Source organism: Lontra canadensis, unplaced genomic scaffold (assembly GCF_010015895.1).
Source record: "Lontra canadensis isolate GAN:19392208 unplaced genomic scaffold, GSC_riverotter_1.0 scaffold183, whole genome shotgun sequence".
Classification (NCBI taxonomy): Eukaryota; Metazoa; Chordata; class Mammalia; order Carnivora; family Mustelidae; genus Lontra; species Lontra canadensis.
The window spans coordinates 735,245-761,557 of record NW_022631177.1 but is presented as its reverse complement, the minus strand read 5'-3'; the positions used below and the strand labels follow the sequence as shown (position 1 = coordinate 761,557).

The 26,313-nt window shown below is 39.9% G+C and overlaps 1 protein-coding gene across 1 annotated transcript in view; it reads right to left on the bottom strand.

Moving 5' to 3' along the window:
- Positions 1 to 9,368: 9,368 nt before the first annotated feature.
- Positions 9,369 to 26,313, bottom strand: part of VSIG4 (V-set and immunoglobulin domain containing 4) — a 49,347-nt gene continuing 32,402 nt past the window's right edge. The window contains exons 4-8 of the mRNA XM_032846907.1: positions 17,515 to 17,577; positions 16,918 to 16,995; positions 12,659 to 12,763; positions 10,456 to 10,477; positions 9,369 to 10,118 (exon numbers count right to left, since the gene is read on the bottom strand). Of these exons, the coding sequence (XP_032702798.1) occupies positions 9,881 to 10,118; positions 10,456 to 10,477; positions 12,659 to 12,763; positions 16,918 to 16,995; positions 17,515 to 17,577 (506 nt within the window). The 3' untranslated portion in view covers positions 9,369 to 9,880. The remainder of the gene's footprint in view (positions 10,119 to 10,455; positions 10,478 to 12,658; positions 12,764 to 16,917; positions 16,996 to 17,514; positions 17,578 to 26,313) is intronic.

Genomic DNA, 26,313 nt, shown 5'->3' with positions numbered 1-26,313 from the left:
TAAGTGCTCAACACAGCCTATTGAAAAAAGTTGAATTGTAGTTGGTAGGGTAATTGCTGCCACCTCTCTTGTCATCACTGGGCTTGTGGGGAACAGCACAGTAAATCTTCTATCCCCAGGCCCAGGTATATATGAAGTTTTACCAACCTGGCCTGGAGGTGCCCTATAGATTACATCAACCTTTGGTTTCTTTACAAAGGAAGCCCCAGTGCAATCATATACACAGCAATCTCTGGGGTTATGGTGGAGAACTTGCAGTTCTGGGGTAACTATTTCATGTTTGGCCCTGTGAAGAAAAGGGATCAGACATGATTCTGACTCTGGGCAGTTCTTGGGAGAGACAGACACACAAGTATGGTATGAACAGGCTTTAGACACTAGAGGCAATCATAACAGGGAACAATTGTTTTCAGTGAGAGAAGGGTGGTCAGAGAAGGCTTTTCAGAGACAATGAACATCATTATTTTCTCTCTCCATCTTTTAAGATCTAGCTAAAATCTACTTTCCCAAGAACCATCTCTTTGCCCCCTGCCCTAGAATAATCACACTCTTCTGACAGCACTTTGTACTTTTGTCAAATTATTTATCTCAAAGACATAGTTCTTTGGGTGCATGCCTGCCCAATAATCCCTCAAGATGAGCTGAGGCTCAGATAGGCTGTGCATGATTTTTCAAGGGCATATAGGTAGTGAGTTACAGAGGTGGGTCTATAACTCAGGAGCTAAAATCTATAGTGGGAGATACAGTAACTCTGACTCAAAATTCAGTTGTTCTTTCCATTCTGGTACTGAGTGAATAAATTGATGTGTCTACAGTGTGGGACTCCAGAACTGCCTAACAGCTCTCTCCAACCAACTCTCTTCTCCCTCATCCTTAATGGGCTAACCCAGTCACCACCCCCTAACCAAGTCAAAAAGCATCCAAAATGAAAGAACTGTGTATCTTTTTGGTGGCCAACAGACCTAGAGGAAAAGTTCCCTTTGTGCAAAGTTGGCCCTTCTCAAAATGCTTTGTGCTTGTGAGGTAAAGAGGAACTTCAATGATCCCAATATATTTGCTCTAATTCAGGTCTTCTGAATAGATGGCATGATTTGCAGGTCCTTCTGGCTCCTAATGTACTCTTTCATGGACATACTGTGTAGTTCAAAGTGATCACTATTAATTACTGTTTTAGGTAAAAACATTGTCTCCAAAATGCCCCTGTTAAAAAGCTAGTAGATTATTTTAACTGATGTGTCAGAAAATAAAAAAAAGGAGTGTAAAGCTGAAATTACTCAATCTCTGTGGATTGAGTAGAAAGGAGGGAGTCCCTCCCTAAGAAAGTGCCGACAGGACAATCCTGACTCTACCCCAAGCTTTTAGTCAGAAACAAAAATAAAAAGGAATTGAATCTCTCCAGAAGCCATATCTGGGGAAACTGTTCTCAAGGTCATAGCCGATAAATCATTCTGGTAGAAGGAAATTTCTGCAAAGTAGTGTAACAGCAAGTGGGATTCTCTCCCAGGCTGAAGCCCACAGTGAGGGAGGGGCAGGGATAGAGAGGTTTATAAAGAAACCATGGAATATTTGAGTTGGAGAGGTCACTAAGAACATCTAGTCAAGCTTCTACTGAATAAGTGAAAAACCAAAGCTAAGTGAGGAAACAGAACTAACAGATCTGGGACTGGGGCACAAGGCTCCTTCCTGGCTCCAGCATATAGGCTTTTCTCTTGAACCTTAATTTAAAAGACTATATATAGCTTGGATAGATTATTCACCAGGGCTTGAGCACTGCTCAGGGTCCTACTTTTGTTACGTAGATTAAGGACTGAGACTTGAGCACTGCAATCATTGAAAGCAATCACAAGTATACTCTAAAAGCATTGAAAAAATTGTCTCTCCCTTCTGCCATGTTATCAGGATTCATGACGTAGAGCACTGCATAATGGAAATCCAATGTCTTCTAGACTGTGAATGCGGACTGCCCAAGGATTGCAAACACATGGTGCTAGGAAGTCACTCACTTTCTTTTCACATTTTTCATGAAGCCTGAAAGTCACAGTTGAACCTAAGGGTCTTTTACCATATTTTCCTTCTCAAGGTCAGCTACTTTATTCTCTCCTTGTAGCCATTGTGAGAGAGTAGAAAAATGCTTAATATTTGGAATAAAAAAGATCTGAATATGAATTCTGGCTTCTCCATTAATTCTTAGTTTTGTGTTTGTAGGCAAGTCATTTCTCTTCTCTGTGCCTCAGTTTCTTCATCCTCTCATAGGGATGATGATATCATAACAGAGAGTTGACGATTAAATGAGATAACACATGTAAAGCACATGATCTTATTATTAATAGATGTGAATTTCCTTCAAAGTAGCTGGATGCCAAAATATGATTTATAGTCAGAGCTGTGCCAGCAAGGGCCAGATTCATAGGCATGTGACCTGTAAAATTTCCCAAGTGCCATGCTTAGAAGACCCCACACAAACAAGGGTTAATGTTCTGCTGTTACCATCCTGAAATTCTTCTTATTATTTTTTTTAATAGCAGGCCCCTCATTACATTTTACACTAGGTCCTGCAAATTGTGTAGCTGAGAAACCATGTGTAGGTGAGAAGCCATGCCACAGGGAAGTAAAAAAGGGTATATCGGGATAAGGAGGCATTCTAACAGTGAAAGAACCCTTGTTTTGGAGTTGATAGAAGTGGGTTTAAATTCCAACTATGCCACTAATTTGCTTTTTGATATCCGGCATTTTCTTCCATCTCTCAGATGGTCTGTTTCTCTATTTTGACAACATGGATTTTCATTTGATAATGTCTCAGCTGTGACATCCCAGTATTTTCTCATTAACATTGGGAAAAGCATTAATGCAGCTTGGAGCTCCCTTATTGTAGCTTGGAGAACCAGTATCTGTTAGAGGTCAGCTATGAGTGGGCGGGGGTGGAGGGGTGAGGGTGGTTCGTGGCAGTGGGAACTGTTGATGCAGTAGTGAACCCTTTCACAACAACACTGTTTTGTCATTTTGCACCCAGATTTCCGTTGGCTAACCTCAGCCTTATCTTCCTCATTTCTGTTTCCTCTTGAAGACACCAAAGGCCCTTCAAAACACACGGCCTTCCTACTCCAGGCAAAAGGCTCAATTACATCTGGCCTCTGCAGTTTGTCTCATCACCAGGGAACCTTTGCCTCCTCTGAGAACAAGGCACCACTCCAGTAACAGGTATAATATCTGTTTGTTCTCTCTGCTTGGATTCCCAGGTTGAGGTAGTGTCTGTGGCTACCAAACATGGCTTGGACCTGTCTATCGCATTTTCCTTATACTCTCTTCAGAGATTCTGGGTCGAGTGGGTGAGAGGAAGGTTCCCAGTGGTCTTCTATCCTAAAAATTCTAATGGTGAGAAGGGAGGATGGCATTTCTTCTTCAAACATGCTATTAAAGAGATAGCCTCATGGAAGTGGAATATTTTCTGGACTGAGGGGTCAGGAAATTTGAGTAGTAGCCCTGATTTTGCCATTTACCTAGATATGCTTTTAGTTTTTATAACCCTTATTTTGATGGTTGTCAACTCTCTGTTGAGAAAGGACATAAGAGTAATGCTGAGTAAATATTTCTGGGTGGGGCTGAATGGGGTGATGAACCATGCCTAAAAAAAATCTATACTGCCTCCAGTATGTATGAGGAGGCCCAACTTGATCAGGTGCAGTGCAAGTCCTGTTGTTTGTTGTATTAACCTTGCCAGGGTTAATATAACCCGATATACCCTTTTTTATGTCAGGGGACAAAGGATGTTGTTTTATGTAGTATATTAGACCAAGGGAAGAGCTTTCAGAGTTCCTTAATATTATTATGCAGTATTTATATCTTCTTCCTATGGGTCTGACCAGCCTTTCTCAACTGAACCTGATTTTCTTGTGTATACTATTGTGGAGAGTCAGGAACTAGAACATCAAGAGTGGAAATAAAACCTACCTAGTTTCAGCTCAGCCACTGACTCCTTCCATTAATACTAGGGTAACATGGTCCCTAAGCCTCTTAATACTCTTTGAGTGTACTAAGAAGAAATCTTTAGCCACTTCATATTTCTCTCTTTCTCTCTCTCTCTCTCTCTCTCTCCCTCGCTCTTTTATGAAGTCAAAAAGGGCTTTCAGGAGGATGCTGACACCTCCAGTTTATCCAGTTCTTCTCAAAGGAGGTGGTAACCAATGAGGGTAATGAGAGAAAAAGGCACCAGTCCAGTTATCTCTGTCTTGCCATCCTGAACTCAAACTCCATTAATCAGATTTCTTGGCTGGGCACACCCACAGCTCCAAGGTCTGAATCAAAGTGCCTGAGATCACCTATATGGGAAGCTCTGAAAAGCTCAACAAACCCTTTCCTAACAATTCTGCCAGGTAAGTCTTCTTGTTCCCATTTCCAGAGAAGACATCTGAAGTTCAAAGAAAGACTTGCCCGATGCCATGATTGGCTAGTTGGTACCCAAGGCATTAGAATCCAAGTTTGTATTATTCTTCACACTATACCATATATGGTGACCAAGATTATTGCTTTGGCTGAAAGACGCACACTTCTGGGTGACTTGAGGTGGATTGACTAGGTAATGGAAGTGAGGGGATGGGAAAAACTCTTTGTAGTCTTATATTTTAAGTCACTCCTAGATCTCAAATTTGAGAAGCATGTCACCCTCTCACCAACATACATTAATCTAAAAGAGTTGAATTTTTTGTTTATTTGTTTTGTTTTTAAAACAATGTTGTTGCTGCTGCTGCTGCTATTGTTGTTGTTTCTGAAAGACAAGTCCCTCTGCCTTGTCTTAACTGGGAGAGGTCATTCTGACATAATGGGGCAGTTTTCTATTCCTGACAATCTTGCAATGTTTGCCACTTTTCATCCCAGTATTTAATATAGGCCAGCTACCTTCTCACAGATCAATTGCCACAGTAGGGAGGGTGAGACATTTGACACAGACAATCTGGAATTTTTAATCAACAGGATCTGTGTGTTACCAAGGGAATTTCCCTAGAAGTTCTAGACCTGACCATGTTGCTGGCATGTTCCTCATTTCCTTAATGGCTGTGGGTGGAAAGATCTGTGTGCCTCACTGCCAAGTCTACTCCTTGTCTTTGCCATCCTTGTGCATGTGTCTCCCTTTTCCCAGAGAGATATACATAACAGGGAGGTAACAGATCCAATGAGGAAATCTGAAAGGCACAGTGGGGTGATATAGGGCACAGCCTAACCTGTGAACCACTTGTATAACCTTTAGCAATTCTCTTCCTCAATATGAACCTTAGTTTCCTTGTTTATAGTATGAGTGGGTAAGACTAGATGATGGTCATTTTATAGCTGCCATTCTTGAGTCCTGATGGGGCAAGTGGGGCCATGTTAAGCAAACCTGAGACCATAAAGCATTTTCCTGTTTCATCTGTCCTGACCCTGTTAAATCAATTGTCAATAGCCCTTGCTTTCCTTCTGGTCACACAACCACCATTGTTGAACATTTTTTATGTATCAAATACTGAATTAAAGGCTTTATATACATTATTTAATGCCATTTTCACAATAACTTATTAGGTAAGTACTCATACTCATTTTGTGCATGTAGAAAACAAGCTCAGAGAGATGAAATAATTTATCTGAGGTTTCCTAGCTGCTTAATGACAGAGCCAAAATTCAAGCCCATGTTTAACCTCAAAGTCTATGTTCACAACCACAAGACTGTGGGAGGGCTGAGAAGGGGGTATGGACACTGACTCTGGGATCTAATTCCTTCCTGAGGTCAGAAAGGCAGGACAATGACCAAATTCCCTCCCTACTTCACATAGGAGCTTAATGAAGCTTGAAACACCAAGAAATGCCATAGCTATAGTACACAGGCCTGAGGACACCAACTTGAGCCCTCGGGCCTCATCTGTGATCTCAACTTAGCCTTCCCGTAGGATCCATCTTCTGATTGGAATCCTTATGTCTATTTTGCTCACTTCCATATTCTGATGTTTCAGCTAGTCCTTATCCTCTGCAGTTTCTCTGGGGCTCAGGGTGTGACTCCTTTTTCTTTCTTTCCCTCCAGGGTCACATCTCCCAGGAAGATCTTGCCTCCCCACTGAAGCCCCTGGTCTGGCCTCCTGCAGTGTCATGCTCCGTGTATTTGACAAGCTGAGTTGGACACTCCATGTGGCAGAGTGTCAGTTTGTCAAATACCCCAAGTGCGGCACATGCCTAACAGCTCCAGCCAGGGTAGCTGGGATATAACAAATAAATTGCTGCTGGATACAAGATCACTTGCCAAACAACAACTAAGCTCTCACAAGTTATTTTCAGTGACTTTGAAGGGACTGAAGCATTGTATCTGAGGTTGCCAGGGGGAAGTGAGGTGATTCTTGAAGCTCCAGCCTATACTGTTTCTATATTGTCAGAACCTGAGGGATGGATAATGGTCTTGGAAAAGTACATAGGGCCCAGGGATGGAAGTGATCTTTGATTCATATTTCCTTTCTTCACATTACTCTACAGAATCTCCCAGTAAGGATACCAGAATTTTCACACAAGCTTCATGACAGGGCTTAGAAACCCACTTTCCTAATTCCCAGCTTTGAATTCTAAACACATTTTGTTTAGCATAATCCCCTCCAGTTCCATCCATGTCAATGCAAATGGTGGGTATTTATCCTTTCTGATGGCTGAGTAATATTCCATTGTATATTCCATTGTATATATGAACCACATCCTCTTTATCTATTCATGTGTTGAAGGGCATCTCGACTCCTTCCACAGTTTGATCATATGGTTTCACTTATATGTGGAACATAAGAAATAGCATGGAGGACATTAGGAGAAGGAAGGGGAAAATGAAGGGTGAAAATCAAAGGGGGAGATGAACCATGAGAGACTATGGACTTAGGGTTTCAGAGGGGTGGGAGTGGGGAGATGGGTTGGCCCAGTGATGGGTATTAAAGAAGGCATGTATTGCATGTATTAGGTGTTATATGCAAACAATGAATTATGAAACACTACATCATAAACTAATGATGAACTGTATGGTGACTAACATAACATAATTAAAAAAAAAAACACACATTTTGACCTCATCAATCTTTTTCCTCTTCCCCGTGTCTTTTTTCCTTCTGGCAATACTTTCTCCATTTTTTTCTGCCTATTCAATTATTTCTCATACTTCTGGTCCAGCCAAAGTCCAAGCTCTCCAAGGACTTTTGAAAGTTAACTTACACATCTTTTCTTCTTTATTCGAACACTCCTTGTCTTGGTCCTTATATGTACCCCTTTCTTCTCCTATTGCCCCAAAACACCTCTTGAACTATTAGTAAACTTTGCCAGGTGATATTTTTTAATTCCCCACTAAGTTGTGAGGACAGCACAGTGTTTCCTTGATTGCTGTCTTCCCTTTCCATCCTTACCCCAGCATGTAGCTCAGTACTTTGGTTACAGAAAACAGTAAGTGTTTACTAAATGATTAACTCTCTATTAGTCCATTATCCTTGGTTTTGGGTCAAAATGCCATCTATGATTTTTGTGGAAAAAAAACCCCTAAACTGTTGTCATCATAATGCTATAGGGTATGTGAGGGTTTTTCCTCCTGAAATATAGTCAGGGTTGGAGGAGAAAGGAAAAAAAAAGTAGGCTCATATGTAGCCCTCAGAGGGCTAATATGTTTTGGAATTATTTGGTAACTCAAAATTATACAGGTGCTTTATTACAGGATTTTCAGAGCCTTTAATAGTCTAATGTTGCATTGGAAATTTCCAATAGAGAGCTATAGAATGAAACATTTCTCATGCTTATCCAATTGTGGAATTTTTTTCTGTAGGCCATCTCTTGGCCAAAACTTGGAAAACTGCCCTAGAGGGACCTCATATCTTCTTCTTCTCTTGGGAATCTCCTTTAAACTTCCCCTGACTAGTCATCCACCTAAAAGAATTATATATTATCATCCCATGTTTTTTTTTAGCCTATCCTGCAGCTTTGGGCTAGCCTTATACCCAAGAGACTCTTACTGGCTTGCCTTGTATGGAAAGAAAGTATTAGTCTTGGGCTAAAGATGATATCCAGAAGTTTTCTGCTGCAATGAATATGCTCCTAGGAGTTCATAGACCTGCTTTCCGGTCTCCGTTCTGTCACTGTATGTGAATTTAGACTGTTACTGTTCCTCTGTAGGTTTTATTTCCTCATTTATAATAAAGGAGAATTAAAATCAATGATCCCTAAGCTTTTTAAGACAAGAGACTCTGAAATATCTCTGGGAGTCCATATCTTCTATGGGGGTAACAGGGGAGGTCCCTGGGTTTGGGGTTCCTTTTATTAATGGACATATGGTTAGGATTCTCTTCTTAACCCTAGTCATCCCCCTCTCTAAGAGTAGTAGGAATAATGTTTTTTTTTCCCCTGAGACTGTGGGGTTTGGACACAGCTTTTTCATGAAGGAACCTGAGGTTTCCATTGGATGGGTCCCTGCTTTAGAGGTTTGTAAGCATGATGGGGATGAGTAAGTTGCTCCTTTCAGCAGCTATCTTAATCTGACATATGGGGGGAAACACTGAAGTTTTGACCATGGACTTGGTGGGTTGATGGTGGTGAAGCAGTAGATTCCTTCTTGGTCATTTCTTTGTACTATTTTAACTTCTGTAATCATCCCAAAGGAGAGAAGCACTTGGTAAAACCTGAGCTGACCTTGGGACTGCACTGGAATCAGAAGTGGCAAAAACAGCTTCCATGAAGAGAAAAGAAGTTGATTTAACATGAATTATCTGAGGGAAAGGAAGCAGTGTTGAGCCAGCCTAGAATAGGTCTTCAGAGAGGAGACTGAAATAAAGCTGTATGCATGTGTGCACATATGCAAATGGACACACACACACACATACCCCTACATTCCTATTTCCCATTTATGCTTGATGAAGAAGACTTCCTTGCTTTGACCCTCAATCTACATTGTAAGAAGAGGCCAGGGGATAGAGATGACCTACGATGAATACAACTACTGCAAAGAATTTAGGGTTCCAGGAGGTAGAAATCTTTGAGGGTGGTGTATTCATACTTTGGAAAGAAAGGGAGTCCTTTATCTCTGTATCTACAGTCCCCTGAAACAGAAAAAGGGATCCTTCATTTTCATTTGTCCAACTAACTTCAGAGAGTCATCCAGGTGGAGATGGCAGGGTGACAGAGAAAGGAATGGAAGGCAGTTGGGTACTAACTTGCCAAAAATTCATTGTGTCCCAGATGGTGGACCCACCTCTGAAGTAAGGTAAATGTGGTCTGGTGAGAAAGAGAAAGACCAAAAAAGAAAAGGTGCTATTTATAATTCCAAGTCCCCAAACATCTCAACTAGTCTCACCTTAATCACTTGGTAAGTATTTGAGACAAGACCAATACAACCAAGGTTGCTATCATGATTAGATATTTATTGAGCATCAAAATAACACCAGAGCACTAGAGTCACAGTTCAGGAGCAAAACTGAATCCTGGTCTATTGCATACAAATCTTAATTAAAAGCTATCTGGCCCTAAAAAAAGGGAAGTGATCCTGAATACAACTGGTCCTCTGAGCTGGCAAAGCTGAGTTTCCCTCTGGTCTTCTGGTGGCAAGAGGCCAAAGTTGAGCAGTGTCTGGAGGCAGGATGACCAAGTCTTAATGCTATGAGAACTTCCCTCCGGTGCTCAAAGAGAAGCAGTAGAAGAAGACAAAATAGAAGGGTCTAAGGCCTGACCCAGTAGCAGGCTTGCTGATGTGCATATGGTAACTTCTTAGGCAAAACCAGTCACTCTTAGGAACCTCAGTGTTGGGCAGGGAAGACACATTGGGTTGTCCAGGAAGAGAGGTAGCAGGGAAGATGGCTATGCAGAAGGCTGAATAGGAAATTATGTCAGTAGGCCCTGGCTTAGCAGGACATTTTCAGCAGACGCCAGCGTCCTTGGTGGCCAAAAGCTCATAATCTGTAGGAACTATGTGCAGCAGGTGAGCATAGTCACTGTTGATCCAGGCGATGGTCTGGTTCTCCTGGCCCAGGCAGGGATCCTCAGAGTAGTCATTGCCTGGAGTGTGGGAAGATGGCTCTTTGCTGGAGCAACCACTTGTGAAAATTGCCACTCTCCAGGCTTCACTAGAATTGCTGGCCTCTCTGGCATGTGTCCTGTGGCCCAAGATCCCACCACTCATAAAGAGCGACTTGAGCCCGGGACTCTAGTTCCCCATACTTCTGTCCTAAATTTGCCAACTAACCCTTAGGATTTTGTTATCAAGGGATTCTGGGAACAGGAGGCTGATTGATCTGGATTATCCTGTGTGATCAGTGAGCCAAGAAAGAACTTCAGGAGGTTCTTCAGAGAGGGAAGAAAGCAGTTCTCTGACCCTGAAGGCCTTTGGGCTTAGAATTGGGTTTGTGCCAACCTCCCTTTCCTTCATGCCAGTTATTAACAGAATGAGGGCAGGGGAGGGTTCAGAAGATGGAAAAGCAGAGGCAGTCTTACCTGGCCACTTCATAGACATGCTCTAGAAAAGAAGGAGGCATCAAGTCAGAAGTCTCCATGGGGAGTGGACAAGGGCCAAATATGGACACTGGTTACCAGCAAAGGGTAAGGGAAGGGGAGACAGAAAGGGGGAATTGGGAGGTATTGGGAAGATAAACTGAAGCACAGGGATACAAATTTCTCAGAGAAAGGTTGAGGAATCACATTTGGTTACTATCCTCTTTGGCATACTCTGACTCAGAACGTTGGGCTGGAAGAGTTGCCTGGTGTGGTAGGGAAGGGACACTGGAACTGGACACACTCACCCCCCAGGAATCTTGCAAAAGATCCCAGGGACTTTTTGTGGATACTAGCTGGCCAGGCCAGAGCCTGGGAAGAAGGGGTTGAATTAATCTGTCAGGGACCATGACCAAAGCCATTCCCAAATGCACTCATCTCCACTGGGCACCCAGAAAAGGTCTTTAAGTAGATCACCATTGCCCCCTAGTGTCTGTGGAGAAGAACTGTCTATATTCTGTGCAGGCTTAAAGGTTCTATAACCTGGTACAAATATGGATGTCTCTTGATACTGCCTCCAGGAGTTTATAATTTTACAGGAATACAACGGGGAATGCATGCTTTAAGCCACAACAAAGCAAACAGAGCATACCCTACACCATCTACTTTGTGATACAGCCATATGTTTCCGTGTCTTACCTCCCCCACTGGCCTGGTAGCTCCCATAACACAGGTGTTGTCTTTTTCATTTTATATGGTCACTGCCTGGCACATAGTGGGCAATCAGTAACTACATGTTAAATTGAATTGATGGCTCAAGGCTATCTCTCTCTTACAGAGAAGTAAATAATAGAAATTTTGGGAAGACAATCCAGAAGGGGAAAAGCATAAGGCCATGAGGTGTGTGGCCTATTTGCCTGTTGGACTTCAGTGATTCGAAATGAAAATAAGGAGTGGTGGGGGTAAAGAAGATAGGCTATATCAGAGAGGGCCTTAAATAGGATGCACCATTTTGACTTCTATCCCCTGGGCCATGAGAAGCCTTAGAAGGTTTTTGAGAGAGAAACAATAAAATATGGTTACAGTTTATACCTAGTTTCATTGAGACCATGATTAATAATTTTAAGTATTCCTAGGATTTGTGGCTACCTGGGACATCTCTACTTTCAAGTTCAACCTCATGAGTCATAGCCATGCTAACTGGCCAAGACCAGAGCTTATACTTAAGACCCAGGAGAAGGAAATTCTTAAGACTCCTTTCTCCCTTTTGGCTGGAGGAAGTCATGGTGGAAACCAGGCTACTTGGGAATAGGAGCTGCTACAGAAAAAAAAAGACACTAATGTTAAACAAAATGGTGAGTGCAGCAAGTATTGAGGCGTAGCTAGGTTTTACTTAGAAATGAATGTCCAAACTCTTTTTCTGCTCTGTTGGCTCACAGTTGTTAAATATCCCTGAAAAGTGCAACTTCATAATGTCACTCTTTTGATTAAAAAAAAAAATTGGTGACTTCTAGTTCCTTTGGAAGACCTAGAGAAAAAATTCCAAGTTCCTTAGCCTGCTATTTAAAACACTCTATAATCAGAAGTAAACTTCACATTCCCCCTGCATTTACTCATGTATTTTCTACACTGATGACCTCACTCACCGTCATCTTTTAAGCATTTGCACCTTACTTTTGTAGTTTCTCCTTCCTAGAATGCTGCCTTCTAATTTGTTTTCATCCTCCAAGGCCTGGTCTAAGTTCCATCTCCTTCTAAGAGCTCTTGTTAATCACTTAGGCTCTGACTCTCTTCTTCTCTGGAAACCTTTAGTATTGATTGTTTTCTCCAGTCTTTGAGTCTATAGCCTTTATTGCTATGTATGGATATTGATAAACTTCATGTTTCTACTTTGAATCTTCTAAATAAATTCTAAGCAACTTGAGGCCAACAACTGTGACTTCTGTTTCTCTTGCACCCTCATTAGACCATCTGTTACTGAGATGGCTTGTACTAGGCTTTGTACCAAAGATTTGTGAACTAACTTAAATAAATCATATTGTTATTGTTGGCTTGCATGTCTGTCTCCATGAACCCTAAACTTCAATCCCAAAGTATGCTGAGAACCTTTTGAAGTGCCTAGCACAGTGGTTGATGCAATTTATGCTTAACTGTGCTCTCAGAATGAATTAATGAGCAAAGTCACTCAGTCATACTCATCACTCACCTTGTTGGGATGTCTTCCGGCAAAGCATAACATAAGCCATGATGAAGACCACGATACAGCACAGGGAAATGATGAGAACAATGGAGAAGATAGGCAGGTCCTTTCCTAGAAGGCAAAACAAGACAGAGAGGTGTGTTATTGAAAATGAGTTCAGAAATAGATTCCAAGGGTCAGCCCAGACCAGCCCATAACCCTTTTTTCCCATTTTTAATTTTCTCCTAGCTTTATTAGATAGGCAGAGAGACCAACAAGACCCAAGGCCTATGAGAGAGGTTGGAAAGAGGCTAGACACTCCATGTATAAACACATTCTTCCAAACCCACTAATTGATGACTGATTGGCCTGGGCATTTAAATTAGTTCTCCATGCTTTCCATGGGACCAAGACTAGAAGTTTTCATCTACTCTTAAAAGAAAGTAGTATCTGACTTCCCACTTTACAAAAAAGCTTCGTTATTGATATTCTCGTCAATTACTTCTAGCCAAAAATTTTTTCCCCCTTGGGGAACCACTTGACACTGTGAGAATGCAAACTGGTGCAACCACTCTGGAAAACATCATGGAGGTTCCTCAAAAAGCTAAAGATAGAACCATCCTACAATCCAGTAATTGCACTTCTAGGTATTTATCCTGAGGTTACAAACATAGTGATTCAAAGGGGTACATGCACCCTACCTAATGTTTATAGCAGCAATGTCCACAATAACCAAAATGTGGAAAGAGCTCAGACATCCATTGACAGACGAATGGATAAAGAAGATGTGATATATATATATATATATATATATGAGGTATATATCTCCCAGCCATTGAAAGGAATTGAAATCTTGCCATCTGCAATGATGTGGGTGGAACTAGAAGGTATTATGCTAAGTGAAATAGGTCAGTCATAGAGAGACAAATACCATATGATCAGTCATATGTGTAATTTAAGAAACAAAAAAGATGAGCATCGTGATGCCTGGGTGGCTCAATCGGTTAAGCATCTGCTTTTGGCTCAGGTCATGATCCCAGGATCCTGGAATGGACTTCCACATTTGACTCCTTGCTCAACGGGGAGCCTGTTTCTCCCTATGCCTTCTCTGCCTGCCACTCCCCCTGTTTGTGCTCTCTCTGTCTGAAAAATAAAGAAATAAAATCTTTTTAAGAAGATGAACATAGGAGAAGAAAATAAAAAATAAAATAAGTTAAAAACAGAGAGGGAGGCCAACCATAAGAGACTCTTAACTCTGGGAAACAAACTGAGCATTGTTGGAGGTGAGGTGGGTGGGGGGTGGGGTAACTGGGTGATAAGCATTAAGAAGGACACTTTCTGTAATGAGCACTGAGTATTTTGTAAACTGATGAATCACTAAATCCTACCAATGAAACTAATAATACACTATATGTTAACTAAATTGAATTTAAATTAAAAAAATTATCATTCCAATTTTAGTATAATGCTGCTGAAGCAAGCACTAAAATTATATAATTATTTTATTCACACTCTTTGGGCACATACTGAGGTTTCTCTTTCTTCAAAACATATTTCAAAAGAGTCTCCTAAATAGCTATCCCAATTGTGCCTACAGACTTAAGGAAACCACTGGTCTGGGCTTCCAGTCCTGGATCTGTTATTTACTTCTTGTATGACTGTGGTAGGCAGAATAATGGTTATCCAAAGATGTTCATATCCAAATCCCCAGGATCTGTGAGTATTTAAGTTTAAATTATAAGAAGGAATTAAGGTTGCAGGTGTATTTAAGGTTGCTAGTTAGCTGACCGTGAGTTGGGGAGATTAGCTTGATTATCAGGGCAGGCTCAATGTAATCAACAGTGTCATTTAAAAGTGGAAGAGGGAAACAAAAGAGATCAGAGTTAGAGAAAGACTTGAGGATGATACATTGCCAGCTTTGAAAATGGTGGAAGGCAGCCAAGAGCCAAGGAACGTGAGTAGCTTCTAGAAGCTGGAAAAAACAAAGAAACTGATTCTTACCCAGAGCCTTCAGAAAAAAAAAAAAAATCCCTGCTAATAACTTGATCTGAGCTCAATGTGTCAGATGTCTGATCATCAGCAGTGCATGATAATACATTTGCATTATTTTAAGGCACTAAGTTTGAGGCACTAATTTTTATAGCTGTCAGAGAAAAAATAAATATTGTGACTACTCAGGTGTAGTATTTTGTTTTCCCATAAGTTCAATGAAAAGATTGTATAATGTCTAATATACTGTAGCTACAATATTCTGAATCTAGGCGATAAGATTAGGGGATAAAGAGGGGTAAGAATTCCATTGTCCTTAGGATTTTATGCTGCAACTGGCTTTATTTTTACCAATCCCTAAAATACTTTGTCTTAGAAATCTGGAATATTACTCAGTCATAAAAAAGAATACAATTTTGTCATTTGCAAAAACATGGGTGAATCTAAAAGATATCAAGATATCATGCTAAGTGAAATAATTCAATCAGAGAAAGACAAATACCTTATGACTTTACTCATGTGGAATTTTAGAAACAAAGCAAAAGAACAAAGAAAACAAGAAACAACAACAAAACAGATTTAAATATAGAGAACAAACTGGTGATTGCCATCACAGAATATTTAGGTGAAGGGCATTAAGAGTATAGTTATCATGATGAACACAGACCAATGTATAGAATTGTTGAATAATTACATTATTTACCTGAAATGAATATTGCACTGTGTTAATTATACTTGAATTAAAAAAATAAATTTTAAAAATCTGGTATTTGTGGTCCTTAGAACTGTGGTTGGAGCTGAGAAAACTCAAGCTACATTTCTTTGATTTCCTGGTTGACCTATTCATTGTTTAGTAGCATATTCTTTCACATCAATGTATTTGTGGTTTTTCTAATTTTTCTTTTTGTGTGCTTGACTTCACGTTTCATAGTGTTGTGGTCAGAAAATATGCCTGCTATGATTTCAATCTTTTTGCACTGGCCTTATTTGTGACCTAGTTTGTGATCTATTCTGGAAAGTGTCCCATGTGCACATAAAAAGAATGTGTATTCTTCTGCTTTAGGGTGGACTGAGAAAACCAAAGCTATAAACCGATGGCAATTAAAGGAAGGATCCCCCTTAGAAGGAGCCAAGGAGTAAACAAGACAAAACAAAAACTGATGGAGGATATAGGGCACACGCCCAATATCTGAGAATTCCCATTCCTCCTGGGTTATCTTCTCATTTTCTGAAACCAAGTCTCCAAAAATTATCTTCTAATTCCCTTGTGTTATTTGATGTTGCTCTGCAAGAAGCATGGAATTATGGAAGCCTTTAAGCCAAAGGTGGCAATGCAAAAATATCCCATAAAAGAGGTTTGGAAGATGGCTATAAATAGGCAAAAAAACTGTGCAACCAGAAGGGGAGAATTACATGGGCATTAAGGAATGCACAATTATTGAACATAAAAATAAGTTAAAAAGTCCTCTCCCCCACAAAAAAAATACTTAAGAAATCCACAATTAATTATACACAGAGGATGAAACCAGTCATGATAGTCATTACTATTTAGCATCAACTAATTGAAACAGATGCTTACTGTAAACCTGAATTCTCAGAAGTCCCCTGTTATACTAGACATCAACAACTTTTGTTGCAAGACCATGTGTAGTATGGGAAGTCTTAAGGGATAAGGCAGAGCAGCTCAGGTGATAATAGGTTGCTCAGTGATTAAGGAAAGCATCTAATTATCAACTACTGTAACATTTTTTTTTCACTTTTTAAACAATCAATGCAGTCATATCAGTGCATACAAGCTGACTATAAGCTTCAGGTGAAACACAAAAAAAGCTTCTTTTTCGGGTTTGGATCTTTGAGATCATGACTTAAAGATTCTTGAAACTTTGGAGAAATCATAAATCAGCTGCAAGCTGCTTGGTGAGCCCTGGGTAGGAGCTCAAGTAATGAAACCCTGAAATTACCCTTAGATAGTCCAATGTCCATCTCCCTAGGAAAGTTGGCTGAGGTCATGGTCCCATTCCTATTCTTGCTTAGAGTGTTTAGGAGGTCAATTACTATGACAACAGAGGGCCAGCTAAGAACACATCTACCACTTAACTGCACTTTGACTTTGCTCATTACTGAATTTGTATCTCTCCCTCTTCATATCACCCACCCTGCTCATCTTCAGGGCCTTTGACCATTGTGTGGCAATGTTTTGAGGAATTAAATTCCACAGAACAGTGTGTACTGTGGGAAGTTTTATTTGCAAAGTTCAGAGCCAAAAAGGAAGGATGGAAATCCTGAATTTTCCTTACCTGGCTCAGCACTGGTCTTCCCAAGATATCCATCCACTTCAGTGGTCCAGTTCCAAATCAGGTTCATTGTAGATGTTGCTGTGAGAACAAAGTGTTTGGCTCAGAGGGCTCTCTTCCAGCCAAGAACTATGAGGTAGAGGGTGACTGTAAAGTTTGGGTGCCTTCATTGGGCATCAATGCTGAGCTTGTTAGAATTCCTGGTAATGTATTCATCATTATTAATATGAGATGAGGTATCTTAGTTTCTTATTGTTAGTGGTAGGAAGAGGCCCATGGAGAGGGTGGTGCAACATATCAAAAGTCCCATAGAAAGATAAGACAACAAAACAGAACTCAGAACTTTCTCTTTTCCCATATGTGCATTCCAAGTCTCTCTTACTTTTGACTCAGAAGTTTTCACAAAGAGGAGTAAACATATTTATGATTCCACTTCTTCACAACTTTTTAATCATTGCTACCTTTCTTTTATTTCCATTCTCTTATTTCCATGTGCCCTCTGAGGAACCCAGTGACCTCTTATTACCCATATAATGGCTCCTTTAGCTTCTATGGCATCATTTCAGGACTCTATTACACTTGAACCATAGTGAAACTCACCTTCCAAGGGATATTTCATGGTTGTAGGTGTTTCAGTCTCAGTCTTGATTGACTTTGACAAGTCTGCAAGGAAAAGGGAGCCCAGTCAAGGGTGTTGGCACCCTAAAGTGAACAGTTGCATTCCCTGGGGGAAATCAGTAAGTAAGAAAGCCAACTAAGAGGAAGTAGGTAAAGGCCAGTCAGGTCTATACCTGGACCTCTCTCAACACTTTTTTCATGATGCTGGAAAGGTGGGTGTTACCTGTTCATCCTTCATATCATTTTAAGGTAGAATTATTAAACCAGAGTTCATAGACCCCCAAGGAATGTGTAACTAGAGTCCAGAGTGTCTTTCCATATGAAATGGAAAGACATTTTGTTTTTACTAACTTCCGAAATTTAGTTATTAATTTTCTTGAGAGGGACTTAGAAGGTATTACAAGGAAAGAGGTTATGGTTGATGCCAATGGGATTGGTAGAGTTATGACCTCTGGACACTTGTTTCTTCACAAAAGCAATACAATAACTGACAACATTTTAAAAAATCAGTATTTTTTCCAAAATTAAAAAAAAATAGTCAAAGGTTTACATCAATCCAGAGAACTTTTTTTTAAACAAAACAAAACAAAACACTTCCTTACTGTTAAAAACAGCAGTTTTGTGCCATTTGAACCTCCCCTAACCCCTTTATTCCTCCCCAGGATAATAGTAGGTTTGAGTGAGCTGAACAGATTAATTTCCAAACCACTTGTGCAGTGGTTTCCTGACTCAAAGTCTTGTCTTTTTGGTTATCCAGTGCTAAAACTCTCCCTTGGGAGAGGGGCATAGGTATCACACAACTGCCTGAGACAATGGATAACAGTTGAGTTAAACAAGAGACTGACAAAAACACTTAGAAAGGAAAACTGAAGAATGAAATGTCAACTGGAGCTATGGAAATCTCTGACACATTCTTAAGAATCTGGAAGAGATTTTGCTGAGTGAAATAAGTCAAGCAGAGAGAGTCAATTATCATATGGTTTCACTCATTTGTGGAGCATAACAAATAGCATGGAGGACATGGGGAGTTAGGAGAAGGGAGTTGGGGGAAATTGGAAGGGGAGGTGAACAATGAGAGACTATGGACTCTGAGAAACAATCTGAAGGGTTTGAAGAGGTGGGAGGGTGGGAGGTTGGGGGAACCAGGTGGTGGGTATTAGAGAGGGCACAGATTGCATGGAGCACTGGGTGTGGTACAAAAACAATGAATACTGTTATGTTGAAAATAAATTTTAAAAAATGATTAAAAAAAAAAGAATCTGGAAGTTCACTGCCAAGCATAGTGCTGTGTGCATGCTCAGGAAAGACATGAGAAGGTCATAAGCTTTCACCTGTGGCTAACCTTGAGACTCCATGTAAGCAAGAAGTAAAGGTTATGGCACCATTATAAACTACCTTGGTGAGTGCTAAAGACATATTTCAACAGGAAACAGAGCCCTTTAGAAAAGACTGGGGAATTTATTGGTTTTAGGTATTTAAAGATATCTCTATTTAATCATTAGCTGACTACTAAGCTAATATAGTAGAGACTTCACTGGCCATCTGTGACAAATAATACAAAAACTACACTGGATTAATTCAGAAAAGTCACTAAACAAATAAACAACCATTAGCACAACAAACAATGTCAATAAGTAGCCCTAGAAGAAGAGTAAGAATCAGACTTCCATAATTGTCACATTATATTACTTAAAAACTCCAGTTTTCAAAATATGAGGTATTAGGAAAAAACTAGAAAGCTCATAGACAGGTAAAAAAAAATCATTAAATGGAAATTGTTTCTGAGGAAGCAAAGGTATTAGATTTGCTAACCAAAGATTTTGAATAAATTATTTGAGACTATGTTAAAAAATAAAGGAAATCATGCCTAAAGAACTGAAAATATGAAACTGATTCAAACCAAATAGAGAATATCAATAAAGAAACATACATTATAAAAGAGGAAATAACTGGAGTTGAAAGGTAAAAACACAAAAAAGTCATGAAGGGCAGAAAATTTTAATAGAGCTGATCAAAGTGGCAAAAGAAAGAATCCATAAATCTGAAAAGATGAAAATTGAAATTAGCCACAAAAACAGAAAAAAAAAAGAGAATGAGGAAAAATGAGCAGTACCTCAGAGACCTGTGGGACATCATCAAGTGTGCCAATGTACACATAATAAATGTTCTAGAAATACAGGAGGAAAAGGACAGAATATTATTTGTGAATAATGTCAAAAAGCCCCAGTTTGATGAAAAACATTATTCTGCAAATATGAGAAGCTCAAAGAACTCCAAGTAGGAAAATTTAAAAAAATCTACACCTAGACACATAATTAAAAGCCAAAGCCATGAAACAATAATGAAAGCAGCAAGAGAGAGTCGAGTCGTCATGTATAAGAGATTCTCAATAAGATTTATGACTGATTACAAAAAAAAGATTTATGTCTGATTTCTCCCTATGGAAAACAGAATAGGGGTTCATCAAAAAGTTAAAAATAGAACTACCTTATAACCCAGCATTTGCACTACTACCTTAACAAGACAATAGTGATTTGAAGAAGCACATGCACCTGAGTGTTTATAGCAGTGTATATAACCATATTTTGTTATATTAAAGAGTGTAAATGTTGGGGTTTTTTTGTAGCTACTTTTCTTCTATCTGATTTTAAAAGACAACTACACAGTCTCCAGATGGCCGAGTAGTAGGGTACACATGGAAACATGGGAAGGGCTCAAATTTTCATCAACTGAAGAATGGATAAAGAAGATGGGAGATTTTATATATATATATATATATATATATATATATATATATATATTTTACTCAGCCATCAAAAAGAATCAGATTTTGTCATTTGTGATGATGTGGATGTAACTAGAGGGTATTATGCTAAGGAAAATAAGTCAGTCAGAGAAAGACAAATACCATATGATTTCACTCATATATGGAATTTAAGAAACAAAACAAGAACATAGGGGAAGGGGAAGACAAGCAAGATAAGATAAAGATAGTGAGTGAGGCAAAGCATAAAAGAGTCTTAACTATAGGGAACAAACTGAGGGTTGCTGGAGGAGATGGAGTAATTGGGCATTAGGGAGGATGGTTCATGTAATGAACACTGGGTGTTATATGCAACTGATGAGTCACTAAACTCTACTCCTGAAACTAATATTACATTATATGTGAACTAACTTGAATTTAAATAAAATCTTTAAAGAAAAAATATTTATGGCTGATTCCTTACTGGAAACAAGGAAAGACATGATACACTGAGATGACACTGAAAGTTCTAAAACAAACATCCCATCAATCAATAATTCTATATTGCACTACTGGGTATTTACCCCAAAGATACAGATGCAGTGAAAAGAAGGGCCATCTGTACCCCAATGTTTATAGCAGCAATGGCCACGGTCGCCAAACTGTGGAAAGAACCAAAATGCCCTTCAACGGACGAATGGATAAGGAAGATGTGGTCCATATACACTATGGAGTATTATGCCTCCATCAGAAAGGATGAATACCCAACTTTTGTAGCAACATGGACAGGACTGGTAGAGATTATGCTCAGTGAAATAAGGCAAGCAGAGAGCGTCAATTATCATATGGTTTCACTCATTTGTGGAGCATAACAAATAGCATGAAGGACAAGGGGAGATGGAGAGAAGGGAGTTGAGGGAAATTGGAAGGGGAGGTGAACTATGAGAGACTATGGACTCTGAAAAACAATCTGAGGGTTTTGAAGGGGTGAGAGGTGGGAGGTTGGGCGAACTAGGTGGTGGGTATTGGAGAGGTCACAGATTGCATGGAGCACTGGGTGTGGTGCAAAAACAATGAATACTGTTATGCTGAAAATAAATTAAAAAATTTTAAAAATAGAGACCAGGTCAAGATGGCGGAGAAGTAGCAGCTGAGACTACTTCAGGTTGCGGGAGATCAGCTAGATAGCTTATCTAAAGATTTGCAAACACCTACAAATCCAACGGGAGATCGAAGAGAAGAAGAACAGCAATTCTAGAAACAGAAAATCAACCACTTGCTGAAAGGTAGGACTGGCGGAGAAGTGAATCCAAAGGGACGGGAAGACAGACCCCGGGGGGAGGGGCCGGCTCCCAGCAAGCGGCGGAGCAACGGAGCACAAAATCGGGACTTTTAAAAGTCTGTTCCGCTGAGGGACATCGCTCCAGCGGCTTAACTGGGGTGAAGCCCACGCGGGGCCAGTGTGGCCTCAGGTCCCGCAGGGTCACAGAAGGATCGGGGTGTCTGAGTGTCGCAGAGCTTGCAGGTATTAGAACGGGGAAGCCGGCTACAGAGACAGAGACGAGGAGTGAGCTCACAGCTCGGGCTTACCTTGAACCAGTCGCAGGCTCGGTGAGCTCGGAGCGCAACCGGAGGCCAGGCAGACGGGAGTAATTGGACGCTGTTCCCTGAGGGCGCACTGAGGAGTGGGACCCCTAGCTCTCGGCTCCTCTGGGCCGGAGACTGGGAGGCCGCCATCTTCCTTCCCGTCCTCCGGACTCTACGGAAAGCGCTCAGGGAACAAAAGCTCCCGAAAGCAAACCCGAGCGGATTACTCAGCCCGGCCCCTGGTAAGGGCGGTGCGACTCCGCCTGGGGCAAAGACACTTGAAAATCACTACAACAGGCCCCTCCCCCAGAAGATCAACAAGAAACCCAGCCAGGACCAAGTTCACTTACGAGGAGTGCAGTTTCAATACCAAGGAGAGCAGCGGAATTCCAGAGGAGGAGAAAGCAAAGCACGGAACTCATGGCTTTCTCCCCATGATTCTTTAGCCTTGCAGTTAATTTAATTTTTTTTTCTTTTTCAATTTTTTTCTCTTCTTCTGCTAAATTTTTTTAAACTTTTACCCTTTTCTTTTTTAACGTTTTTTAACTAGTTTATCCAATATATATATATTTTTTCCTTTTTATATTTTTTTCATTATTGGTTTTCTTTTTTTTATTTGTTTCTTTTTTCTTTTTTATTTTATTTATTATTATTTTTTTTTTCTTTCTGAACATCTTTTTATCCCCTTCCCCCCCCCTCACGATTTGGGATCTCTTCTGATTTGGCTAAAGCATATTTTCCTGGGGTTGTTGCCACCCTTTTAGTATTTTACTTACTCCTTCATATACTCTTATCTGGACAAAATGACAAGGCGGAAAAATTCACCACAAAAAAAAGAACAAGAGGCAGTACAAAAGGCTAAGGACCTAATCAATACAGACATTGGTAATATGTCAGATTTAGAGTTCAGAATGACGATTCTCAAGGTTCTAGCTGGGCTCGAAAAAGGCATGGAAGATATTAGAGAAACCCTCTCGGGAGATATAAAAGCCCTTTCTGGAGAAATAAAAGAACTAAAATCTAATCAAGTTGAAATAAAAAAAGCTATTAATGAGGTGCAATCAAAAATGGAGGCTCTCACTGCTAGGATAAATGAGGCAGAAGAAAGAATTAGCGATATAGAAGACCAAATGACAGAGAATAAGGAAGCTGAACAAAAGAGGGACAAACAACTACTGGACCACGAGAGCAGAATTCGAGAGATAAGTGACACCATAAGACGAAACAACATTAGAATAATTGGGATTCCAGAAGAAGAAGAAAGAGAGAGGGGAGCAGAAGGTATATTGGAGAGAATTATTGGAGAGAATTTCCCCAATATGGCAAAGGGAACAAGCATCAAAATCCAGGAGGTTCAGAGAACCCCACTCAAAATCAATAAGAATAGGTCCACACCCCGTCACCTAATAGTCAAATTTACAAGTCTTAGTGACAAAGAGAAAATCCTGAAAGCAGCCCGGGAGAAGAAGTCTGTAACATACAATGGTAAAAATATTAGATTGGCAGCAGACTTATCCACAGAGACCTGGCAGGCCAGAAAGAGCTGGCATGATATATTCAGAGTACTAAATGAGAAAAACATGCAGCCAAGAATACTATATCCAGCTAGGCTATCATTGAAAATAGAAGGAGAGATTAAAAGCTTCCAGGACAAACAAAAACTGAAAGAATTTGCAAACACCAAGCCAGCTCTACAGGAAATATTGAAAGGGGTCCTCTAAGCAAAGAGAGAACCTAAAAGTAGTAGATCAGAAAGGAACAGAAACAATATACAATAGCAGTCACCTTACAGGCAATACAATGGCACTAAATTCATATCTCTCAATAGTTACCCTGAATGTTAATGGGCTAAATGCCCCAATCAAAAGACACAGGGTATCAGAATAGATAAAAAAACAAAACCCATCTATATGTTGCCTACAAGAAACTCATTTTAAACCCGAAGACACCTTCAGATTTAAAGTGAGGGGGTGGAAAAGAATTTACCATGCTAATGGACATCAGAAGAAAGCAGGAGTGGCAATCCTTATATCAGATCACTTAGATTTTAAACCAAAGACTATAATAAGAGATGAAGATGGACACTATATCATACTCAAAGGATCTGTCCAACAAGAAGATCTAACAATTGTAAATATCTATGCCCCTAACGTGGGAGCAGCCAACTATATAAACCAATTAATAACAAAATCAAAGAAACACATCGACAATCATACAATAATAGTAGGGGACTTTAACACTCCCCTCACTGAAATGGACAGATCATCCAAGCAAAAGATCAACAAGGAAATAAAGGCCTTAAATGACACACTGGACCAGATGGACATCACAGATATATTCAGAACATTTCATCCCAAAGCAACAGAATACACATTCTTCTCTAGTGCACATGGAACATTCTCCAGAATAGATCACATCCTTGGTTCTAAATCAGGTCTTAACTGTTATCAAAAAATTGGGATCATTCCCTGCATATTTTCAGACCACAATGCTCTGAAGCTAGAACTCAATCGCAAGAGGAAATTTGGAAAGAACCCAAATATATGGCGACTAAACAGCATCCTTCTAAAGAATGAATGGGTCAACCAGGAAATTAAAGAAGAATTGAAAAAATTCATGGAAACAAATGATAATGAAAATACAACAGTTCAAAATCTGTGGGACACAACAAAGGCAGTCCTGAGAGGAAAATATATAGCGGTACAAGACTTTCTCAAGAAACAAGAAAGGTCTCAGGTACACAACCTAACCCTACACCTAAAGGAGCTGGAGAAAGAACAAGAAAGAAACCCTAAACCCAGCAGGAGAAGAGAAATCATAAAGATCAGAGCAGAAATCAATGAAATAGAAACCAAAAAAACAATAGAACAAATCAACGAAACTAGGAGCTGGTTCTTTGAAAGAATTAATAAGATTGATAAGCCCCTGGCCAGACTTATCAAAAAGAGAAGAGAAAGGACCCAAATAAATAAAATCATGAATGAAAGAGGAGAGATCACAACTAACACCAAAGAAATACAGACAATTATAAGAACATATTATGAGCAACTCTATGCCAACAAATTTGACAATCTGGAAGAAATGGATGCATTCCTAGAGACATATAAACTACCACAACTGAACCTGGAAGAAATAGAAAGCCTGAACAGACCCATAAACAGTAAGGAGATTGAAACAGTCATCCAAAATCTCCAAACAAACAAAAGCCCAGGGCCAGACGGCTTCCCGGGGGAATTCTACCAAACATTTAAAGAAGAACTAATTCCTATTCTCCTGAGACTGTTCCAAAAAATAAAAATGGAAGGAAAACTTCCAAACTCATTTTATGAGGCCAGCATCACCTTGATCCCCAAACCAGACAAGGATCCCATCAAAAAAGAGAACTACAGACCAATATCCTTGATGAACACAGATGCAAAAATTCTCACCAAAATACTAGCCAATAGGATTCAACAGTACATTAAAAGGATTATTCACCACGACCAAGTGGGATTTATTCCAGGGCTGCAAGGTTGGTTCAACATCCGCAAATCAATCAATGTGATACAACACATTAATAAAAGAAAAAACAGGAACCATATGATACTCTCCATAGATGCTGAAAAAGCATTTGACAAAGTACAGCATCCCTTCCTGATCAAAACTCTTCAAAGTGTAGGGATAGAGGGCACATACCTCAATATTATCAAAGCCATCTATGAAAAACCCACTGCAAATATCATTCTCAATGGAGAAAAACTGAAAGCTTTTTCGCTAAGGTCAGGAACACGGCAGGGATGTCCGTTATCACCACTGCTATTCAACATAGTACTAGAAGTCCTAGCCTCAGCAATCAGACAACAAAAAGAAATTAAAGGCATCCAAATCGGCAAAGAAGAAGTCAAACTATCACTCTTCGCAGATGATATGATACTATATGTGGAAAACCCAAAAGACTCCACTCCAAAACTGCTAGAACTGGTACAGGAATTCAGTAAAGTGTCAGGATATAAAATCAATGCACAGAAATCAGTCGCATTTCTCTACACCAACAATAAGACAGAAGAAAGAGAAATTAAGGAGTCCATCCCATTTACAATTGCACCCAAAACTATAAGATACCTAGGAATAAACCTAACCAAAGAGACTAAGAATCTATACACAGAAAACTATAAAGTACTCATGAAAGAAATGGAGGAAGACACAAAGAAATGGAAAAATGTTCCATGCTCCTGGATTGGAAGAATAAATATTGTGAAAATGTCTATGCTACCTAAAGCAATCTACACATTTAATGCAATTCCTATCAAAGTACCATCCATTTTTTTCAAAGAAATGGAACAAATAATCCTAAAATTTATATGGAACCAGAAAAGACCGCGAATAGCCAAAGGAATATTGAAAAAGAAAGCCCGAGTTGGTGGCATCACAGTTCCGGACTTCAAGCTCTATTACAAAGCTGTCATCATCAA